This window comes from Malurus melanocephalus, unplaced genomic scaffold (assembly GCF_030028575.1).
Source record: "Malurus melanocephalus ecotype Western Australia unplaced genomic scaffold, MMel_1.1 scaffold_539, whole genome shotgun sequence".
In the NCBI taxonomy this organism is placed as follows: domain Eukaryota; kingdom Metazoa; phylum Chordata; class Aves; order Passeriformes; family Maluridae; genus Malurus; species Malurus melanocephalus.
Genome location: NW_026623771.1, coordinates 150121 through 160290, shown reverse-complemented (window position 1 = coordinate 160290; position 10170 = coordinate 150121). Strand labels below are relative to the sequence as shown.

At 38.5% G+C, this 10170-nt stretch overlaps 1 protein-coding gene across 1 annotated transcript in view; it reads right to left on the bottom strand.

The window, feature by feature from the left end:
• ZNF830 (zinc finger protein 830) overlaps positions 1–10166 on the bottom strand; it is a gene marked incomplete at its 5' end in the record, with an annotated part of 11352 nt that extends 1186 nt beyond the window's left edge. Inside the window, 8 exons of the mRNA XM_057381881.1 lie at positions 1242–1318; positions 2648–2728; positions 5766–5829; positions 6494–6584; positions 6940–7154; positions 8351–8384; positions 8931–9051; positions 10050–10166. Coding sequence (XP_057237864.1) covers positions 1242–1318; positions 2648–2728; positions 5766–5829; positions 6494–6584; positions 6940–7154; positions 8351–8384; positions 8931–9051; positions 10050–10166 — 800 coding nt within the window. The remainder of the gene's footprint in view (positions 1–1241; positions 1319–2647; positions 2729–5765; positions 5830–6493; positions 6585–6939; positions 7155–8350; positions 8385–8930; positions 9052–10049) is intronic.
• Positions 10167–10170: the final 4 nt, after the last annotated feature.

The window sequence follows — 10170 nt, the reverse complement described above, 5'->3', positions numbered from 1 at the left end:
ACTTTAAAAGTTCTGTCCTTGAAATGTGTTCTGTAACTATTCTACCCATTTTAAACAGGGTATTTTGTTGAAGATGCCAAGTAGTACCAGCCTGATTAAAATTCATCTTTGCTCCTTTCATTCTTAGTTGCTCAGAAGAGTCAACGTGGAAAGGTTACCATCTGGATCCTGCTTCCTCCTGTGTATCTCTAATATGATTCTTACAAGCAGTTCTAGCTGAAGATTTGAAGGCCAAGGAATTTATTTGATTTTCCACCTGATTTGAAATACCATGCACTTAAATACACTCAGAAGACATAAGTTACAAAAAAAATCTTTAAAAATGTATTTGAAGCTTTTATTTTGGGGGAAAATAATTACAGTAACAAACCTGAAATACTCTACAAATTTCTGAACATGGTTCTACATACTACAAAAAATGAGAGAAATGAATCCTCAAAGAGAGACAGGTTTAGCTCAAGCCCTCTCCAGAATTACATGAACATTGTTAAAAGACATTCCTATAATACCAAAGTTCAGTTTGAACCCAGTGCCATTGTTACTATACACTGATTTATGTGCTGCATGTAAATCTGCCCCAATGGCTTAAGTGTTGCTTCAATTCCTAGAGTATTTTTGTTCCATCTTTTTCTTTTCAGCCACTATTGCCATTATCACTGTTAATATCAATGTGTTGAGCTACATGATAATGGTAACAAACTGTTCCACTAAGCTGTATTTCATGGTACTTGASTTTAAAYTAATGCTTATCCAACYACCACACCCTCTTGTTTCARGAAAACAAAATGAAACAAAMCAYTCCATGTAATGAAGTGCATCATTCCACAAAACCTTTAAGTAAACTTCTACTAGAATTAAAGAGGGCTTGCCACAGGACAGGACATTTTCAGTACAGCAGATGTTTCTTAAAAACGTTCACATAAATTCYACATCAGTCAAAATTCCCAGGGAAATACAAATTAAGACATTTGACAAGGGGAAGAGGGACAGTTTGTTCCCAGAATTTGCCTTGTGTACATTCAGTGGTTTCAGTGCATTCTCTCTTTGGAGAAAGTTACATAACTTTGTATAAGAATTCTATATTAGGYATCATTCTGCAGTTTGAGGGAGTTTGTCCTTCATATACTCAGGTGATTAATGGAAGTAGTATGACAGATTAAAAGTGGTTTTATCACTCTAGTCAAAGAGCAGTCCATTACTGCTGGAGAACAGAGAGTTTGAGGAAAAATTGATCTACTTACATCTGCTCATCAATTTCTCCAATCTGGCGATCTAGTCGTCCCTCCTCATCATCTTCTGCCACTATTGCTTCTGAAATCTAAACCAGAAAAGTGCTGAGAAAATTCACCTTCATCCTGAATTCCACTTTTGTTCCCTGACAGTGTCTGTGTCCTCCCTGCTCCCCTCTACCTCAAGTTAGTGTCAATCTCCTCTATGTATATTCCCATTTTCACAAGGGCAAATACAGAAAAAAAAAAAAAGGTCTGGTTTGAGATGGAAATGCTTTTTCCTTAAAATCAAAAGTAGTTTGGCTGCTTTGGGGTTAATCTTTTGAAATTTTAACTACACTGTGATTAGAAACTGAGCATAAACAAACTACACACACCAACAGTCTGAGGATGAAACGGGAGCTATATCCCAGTGCACACTTACTGAACATACTGTTTAAATCTTCCCGCTAGATCCCGAAGTGTTTCTAACCTGTTATTTTTTTCAGCATATACTTTCTCAAATCTGAATGTCTGGGAGATGCTATGCAATCAATGGTCCACGCATAACTGAGAAGATTCCTCCCAAGCTGAAGAATTATCTGAATGGCTTATGCTAGCAAAATGTATCCACCACCGCTTTTGTATGAACATTCGCTCTGTTTATAGTGCTGACTGCTTTAAAATGAGCAATGATACATTTCTCTGCACCACTTTTCTCAGCAGTTGACATATGAATAACTATTTGCAATTAAAACAATTAAAAAGATAGCAAGTATTCTAGGGGAAGACTGAAAACACCAGTGTCTGTAGTACAGTTTTATATTGTAAAAAGGGCAGATAAAAACCTGTTGCAGAAGACTTTCCATGCAATGGCAAACAGTGAAAAATGGGAAGTACAGAAAAACTGTGGCCAATTTACGTGTCTCACACACAAACTCTTTTGTGGCTTTCCCAGATTTTGGAGTTCCTTTCCAGTATATTTAAATTAAACATGAAACCCAGGTTACCTACACTTTATAGATACTTTTTAAAAAAAGACAGACAAATGGGTGGTGTTTTGTTCTGTGTTTTTAAAGTTAAAATATGAATATATCTCTAGATCAAACRAAGAACCCACAATTGTGTCCTGTTTGGATACAGGACACTGATCTGAGATATATGCTAAGTAATTATTATTTAAATAAAATACAGTGTAATAAATGTTACTAGATACATATGATGACGGGATCTTGATCAAAAGTTTTTCAACTTGATTTTCTTTAAATGGAAAATACAAGGAACCCTTTGCTCATTTATAAAGTGCATTTAACCACACTGCATTGAAACAAACAGCTGACAAATGCAGATGTCAGTCATTCTGCAGAGCTGCATGAAACTGTTGTTTTCCTTATTGTGTATAGTATTTAGAATCAATAAAAATAGATTCCATTACTTACTGTGTTGACCTGTCGCATTGCCTTTTGAAATTCATCCCATTCTTTGTCCATCTGATCCTTTGGAGCATCAACTTTTCTCACCTAAGGAACATGAAAATTTATAAATTAACAGTTTAAGTCTAATGACTCTTTGGGGCACTGTAAAAAAAAACAGGAGAAAAAGGAAAAATTATACTGTGTTATCAGAAAAGTCTGGTCGATGTACTTCAGTTTAAGTAACGGATATGACTGAGAAAGTGCAGCGGCACAATGGTTTCAGAGGAAAAATCTGACTCTACTTCTGGATTAAAACAACATCTGTGACTGCAGCATTAAAAAATAATAGACATAAGAACGGCTGGTGTGGAATGTCTGGAGTAACAGAAGTGACATTGATGGTCTGTCATTTCACTGTGTCAGGTGATAATTACTGAATTCTTCTGTAAGCTGCCTGTACAATTGCATACAGTAGCCATTTCACAAGCCAAAAAGCAGTGAATTGTTTGCCTTTGGCATAACATAAAGTATCAAACTTTCCAGTGACTAGTCTGCTGTTGTTAGATAGTCTGACTGTATTTAAAATCTAGTCTAATTTTGTTGGCTACCAGAAGAAACTGTACAGCTACAAACCAATTTTAACGACATACAAAGCTTTTTATTCTGTGGTAGATGGCGTTAAGTACTAAGACATGAAGTCTGAAAAAGTAGTAGTGRTAAGAATGTGTTTAAGATCTACACCTAAGGTAATCAAAGCCAGATTGTGCTTTTAATGCAAATAAATAAACAAGGTAGTCTACCTGTTAATCAAAACTTCCACAATTCAAGACTGGAAGATGTGGCATATAATGTATTTTAGAGGACAGATTATGCCTGACTCAGGACTGGGTAGAAATTACATAGCTAGGAGAACTAAGCAGTTTGAACATARTAATTCGTGACACCATCTTTTTGCATTAGTTTTATTTTTTCTTTACTCATTCTGCTCTTTTGGTGACACATCAAAGGTCATCAACTTAGTAAAGACAACAGTTTGGTGTGTTTTGTTCTTGAGTGATTATACAAAATCAAGTAGTATAAATTAAGTTTATAGAATAAATTAGAAGCTTCCAAGGAAACTCATACTGGGAAGTAATAGTCATCATTTCATTTTTCTGTTCTGTTATTATTTCTATCATATGTGTATGTACTGTGTTATTATACATTGTGGTTGTCTTTTGTAATTCATAATTATTTGTATTTCTTACAATAAATTTAAACACTAAAGTTATTATTTTTTCTTGAAATATTTATCTAATCCAGAATTTATATGCTTTACAAATACCTGATGCAAATAACAAACATTTTTCATGCCCACAATCTCCCTCTCAAATGCCCAGTTAATTCTTAATTATTTTGTGTATGATTCCACCACAGAACCACTGCAGCCACCTCAATATGAGTGATGTCACAAACATTTTCCTTCCTCTGAGAATCAGCTAAACTCAGAAAGGACATATTAAAAGGAAGAGCCTCTGCAAGCAATTCAAGGAAGAGCTTACTGGAACAAGTAGCCACTTGTAAATTTATCAGTGGAGGCAATAACCATAACAAAGGTCATTAACCATGGTCCTCATAGATATAAGCAGATTCTCCTTTGCCTGTGAGACATTCCCACTTTGTACAAACCTCCCAAYTCATGACAAAACGAAGTATTTGAAAAATGTAACACTTCCATTAGTCACACACAAAACAAAACACAAAACGAACAGCCAAAGCATGGCTTTTTCRGCTACATATTTCAATATTCAAAATATACTTACTCAAAACTATTCACACATGGCAACACATATTGTTGACAATTGGCACACATTGAGTGGTGCCAAAAGAATCTTGTCAGGGCAAATAAAACACCTAAGCTTGTTAGCTGGGCCAGTGGGACTAACTGAACATAAAGAAGGCCTCCAAATAAAAAGTCATCGTGGCTTGACCTCACAATGCAATTTAAATGCACCAGCAACCTTCCACAGTGTGAACAGGGAAATACACTCAAGGAAAGTAATAMAGGCTTACGCCTACAGCACTCTATTTCAATAAAGAAAGCAAGACAGCATTCAAATCTGTGGCAAATCTTACAAAACATAACCAAAAAAAATTGTATTTCAAATATCAGTGTTTATTTTGGTCATAATTTGGCACTGTGCAAGTTGAAGGAAGTATGAATGTTTTTGATCACAATTTTAAGATTCTACGTTGTGAGGGATTTTTTGTGAAACAAKTCGAATACCCACATTTCTTTTCTTTTCTGAGCATCAAAAAACCCCAAAGTGGTAAAAGACAAAAGGGCTGAAGACCAARGCTCTTGTGTGTGCAGTACTACAGATGACAGCATGTGCCATAACGGAGCTATTTTCATTCCAACAGGATGCACCCTATCAGGCACACCATAACTGTTAACATTTTTCAGCAAKATCTCACAAAGGACACTGTAGAACTGTTATAGAACTGCTATCATATCCTCAATTCCAAAGCAAAACTGAACATATTAGGTGAAATGCTTTTCACAGATTTTTTTCACCACATTTTCACAAATTAGGTGAAATGCTTTTCTTGGGATGGCTCACAGAAATAAAGGTAGATTGTCCAAATCTCAGTCCAGCATTCCAACCAACATTCCTTTAAGAGCCACAGAGGAACCACAACCAAAAATACCTTCCAAGAAATTATTTTAACAAGCTCTTGCTGCCCTCCTCCATCCCTTTTTCACATTTTCTAATTCATACAGAATGAGTATTTAAAGCTGCACCAGGGGAGGTTCAGACTGGACATTAGGAAGCATTCTTTACCAAGGGGGTGGGCAAATGTTACAACAGCCTTCCYGGAGAGACAGTCAATGCCCCAAGCCTGTCAGTGTTCAAAAGGCATTTGGACAAGCCCTCAATAACAATCTAACYTCTGTTCAGCCCTGAAGTTTTCAGGCAGTTGGACTAGACAATTATTATAGGTCACTTCCAACTGAAATAGTCTATTCTAGTTTAAATAGTTCGGTCATTTTCTTATATTCCAGTATGACYGATTASCTRGAAAAGCATCCTTAYTACTCAGRAAATCATTACAACTGGCAGAAATMAATCCAGTAGCACAAGAAGAATACATCACTTACTTTTGCATCCACTTCAGGATCATCAAAGAAACCTTCTGGCAAAGCTTCAGCAGTGTTTTCTTTCCTGAAATAATTGATTATTATTAGCCCAAGCCAACACATTACAATCTGCTTTATTGCAGAGTTAAAAATAGTCAAGAATGAAATTCATAATTCTTTATATGAGTATGCAGAAACACAGCAAGTTCTTTAAGCCCTTAGTTTTATCTACAACCACCAAAACTTCCCCCTTCAGCTTGGTATTGCCTCATCCTTGAAGGAACTGCAAGGTTTAAATCTCACTGTTGAAACAAGAGCTGTAGCTTATGCTTCTTAAACTGTTCTTTCCAATGTGCTGAACACCCAAACATTTGAACAGCACAGTCACTACTTCCAGAAGACTGAATCACTAAGAGTGCTCCAGTGAGCTGAATCCTTACTACATAACAAGTAGTTTTCTTTAAACAGTGGAAAGCAGTRGTTGACATTAAGCTCCCACATTTACCCTGTGTTAAAATCGCAAACAGAGGTGTCTATCAGACTCTGTATGACATGGCTCCATCTCTTCTCCTGTCCCTAGGGTGCAAGAAACCTGTCATAAATAATGCCTGAGGCTGGCATATATAAACTATTCTGATAGTAACTTAATAATATGATAGATTTCTAAGTGACCAYAATCTCTATTTCCTAGAAGATAAACATTTATTTGCAACTCCTAAGTTTATCAATTATTTTATTTGACTGCTTACCTTTCCACTACCTTCTCCTGTATCTCTGCTTTCTGTATGGATCCTGAATGGGAAACTATAGGAGCAGCTGGAGTTTTGGTGTCGAAGAAGTCTATAGGAAAGGACAGAAGTTTATGACAAAAAGAACAGCTATTCAGGCATGTTATAAAATGTTGACTACATAGGAATTTCAATTAATACCACACTGCATCAAGGGAAAAACAGCCAGACATTACTTCCCTTAACAGCCTCAACCAATTAAAACATAAAATAAGCACACTGAGAAACTATCCACACAATAACAGGAGACTTTTTTGCTCATTTTTCTCTACTACCACTATTACACACCCCTCACCAGTGCCTATTAGTTAATGGCAATAATTAGAAAAATAAAATAAAAACCTTTCATGATCAGTTAAATCACAGATTCTCTTTACTGAATCACTTACTATTTCTGTCAGCATTACCTGCAGGCAGGGAATTAGGTATTACTTCTTGAGTTGGAGGTGGAATTTCTATTTTCTGCACAACGGAAGAAGATTTGCTTGATTGTTCTTGTTCCTCCTCTTCATCATCATCATCGTCATCGTAATTCCCTGACAGTAAACTGGGACCTGAGCCCTTGGAGAGCTGCACATTTGCACCGTCTTTCTCCGCTTCATCAAAAAAATCTGCTGGCAGTCTGGTAAAGAGCCCACAACACAACTGTTTGAAACTTCACACGAGTGACTCCAGTGCAGCCCAGCAGCCCAGTCCCTCTGTGAGCTGTGACACACTGAGCAACACCCTGAACTGCACAGCTGCCAGCACAGCCACTCCCTGAAGGCAGCACACASTTGTGGCTCGCATTTTAAGTTCCCCACAAATGCCCAGGTTAGTTCTAAAAATACATTTCAGATCCATTTTTCTATCTGGACATTCAGTATCAGAAACATTAATAAAATAACCCATAACAAATTGGAATGGTGGCTAAAGTAATTCTTTTTCCACACACACGAGAAATATGCTACTTATTTTGGGTACCTACTGCTGCCCAGAAATGCAATACAGCACAGCTACCCAGGCTCAGCAATGAGCAAACATTGATTTGCTGAGAATAGTTACAACCTCCAAGCCAAGCATTTTTCCACATATTTTCAACTAATCACACCAAGGAGTTAAAAATTGGACAAACCTCTCAAGTRTTAATTTTGCACACAAATTTCTACAAGGAAACAGCATGTGGTATCTGTGCAAGATGATAATTTATCCTGTGAAGTAGAGACTCACAGGTGTCACCTGACATCTATCAACCCTGTAAAGATGTCCAAACAGCATCAGAAATTTTTAGTGGCAGTTCAGATGCATAACCCAACYCCCTGAAGCCAAATACAGTCCTATATTTGTAAAAGCTCAACTCCAGTAAATTCCCTTACATRAATTTTAAGTGACAGAAACCATCCTAATGAAGATCTGTCAATAACGTTTGTTAGTAGCTTTTGCTAATCAATATAATTATACATTCAAAATTTGTCTTAAATTTCAGACTACCACCTCTTCCGTAGTATGTCAGCATTGTTAGGGTACACGCTACAATCCCRTTATGTTCGTTCTAACCAACTGTGTAGCACCACCACATGTCAGTCCTTGAAAGTCTGAGAGTGACAGTARAAGAATTCCTGTTTTCTCAGAGACTCTTAAGAGTTGATACAACTATCTCATCTGCAGCCAGGAAGATGCTGCCATGTCTAGGAATRTTAGACAACGTGCAGAGGCAGGGATCTGCTGGCTCTCTGAACCTTTGCCCTTGTCTAGGAAGCAGAGACAAGGAAGAGCTGGACAAGAATGCAGCTGCTGGTACAAAGAAAAAGTTCATATGTAATAGCAAGATCTACTTACCCAGATGAAGACGTGTGTGGCTTTTCGTCTGTACCTGTACAACAGCCAAGAGTCACTTCTTAAAATCCACGCTTTCCAAAGAAATATCCCTAAGCACCCCTATGACAGCAGCAAGTTCCCAAATGCATATGTGTTTAACATATCTCATAGATTTACATGTCTGCTAGCACCAAGAGAAAAGAATTAACTGTCTTTCCTTCGGCAATAACTTTGGTGCATGGTTTGAGGTAAACCAGTGGCTTGATCCCACTGAAATGGAGTAACATCACTTCTAGGCAAGTGCTCCTACTGCTTAATTTACATGGCTTCTCACTCTACTTGGGCCAAGCCCACAGTTCCATGACTTAATTGAACCCAGGAAACCAGAAGAAAACCAGGTAAACTTCCAAAAGCATAGTTTTCTCCTGATACTGAACTCACAGAGAAAGAGCAAGCAAACTTTTCCCCTTTTCAGCAGCAAAAGGCTGACATTAACTCAACAGTCTTGTGTATTCATACTTAATTCCACAGGAACAAAACAAACCAAAAGCATTCAAGATGTAAAATGGATGGATTCTGGCAAGCATTTCTCTCTCATTACCTTTTACCCTCTTTAGGTCTGTGTTTTCTGTCTCAACTGTTTTTCTCTTGACAGGATGAGATGATGTGCCAACAGCTGAGCCAGTGGCTGTCTGCTTTGTGCCTTTTAATTCTGCAACTCTCTGTAAAGAWGTAAAAATTCAGGACACGTTACTAGCAGTAATTTCTGGATTGCAGTTTAAAATACAGTGYTTTTACAACAGCTCATCAAAGTGAGCTAATACCTTTCTAGAACAAGAGCACTGAAACAGATCACAGGTAGCAAAACAAAGGCCAATGTTTCTGTCAGCCTCTGGAATGATGTGACATGAAGAGGAACTGACACTTGCTCAAGGGAGGCTCTACCAGTAAGAAAGACAATAAGGTGACACAGCAATAAGGCACTGGAGGAAAGAACAGGAAGGCTGGATTCGTTCTAAAGTCCTGGAATGTTAAGTGTTTTAAAATTAAAATTCGGCACTTTAACATCATGCAAGACATGTCACCGTGCCTTGCCACAGTCACCTAGTCTGAATGCAGGCAAAGAATTGGAACCCCTCAGTTCATTTGGTCTTTTCCTCAGTACTTGTAAAATTAAACACAGTCCTTCAGGTTTTGCTAAGTAACAGCAAAACTTAAAAGGATTAAAAAAAACAGATCAGGGTCGAATCCAAGTTACAAAGTCCCTGATTTGTTTAACAAGTTTTTCATCTTTACTGCCAAATTACAGAGACAAAAAAGAATATTTTCTTAATCTCGCAAAAGCTGTCACTTGACAGCTCACGGGTCCCAGAGCAAGCAAGCCCGGGGGTTGTTCCAAGTCCGAGCTGCAACCAGGTGACAGCCAAAAACTGTCGCTAACGTGGGGACAGCTTCACCTGAGGAGCGGGCCCCTGAAGGACACGGGACCCCCTTTTCTGGCTGGCTTTTCAATCCCTGCATAGGATTTAAGAGCACAGAAGCCAGACGGAACAGCCAGGCTTGTTCCCACAGTTCTCCCTCAACCCAACGGGCGTCCCGCTGTTCCCAGTACCGCCGGGAGCAGCGAGCCCAGGCCCCGTCCCAATCCCTCCCCTTTCCAAAGGCTGTCCCGGTGCTCCCGAACAACAAAACCCGGCCGAGACCCTGCAGCCCCGCTCACCTCCCGGTGCTGCTTGCCCAGGACGTGTGTYTGCCACAGCAGCTCGCTCTTGACGGGCGCGTTGCACAGGGAGCAGCTCAGGTGGCCCAGGCTGTTGTACGTGTCGGCCGCGTTAAGGGAA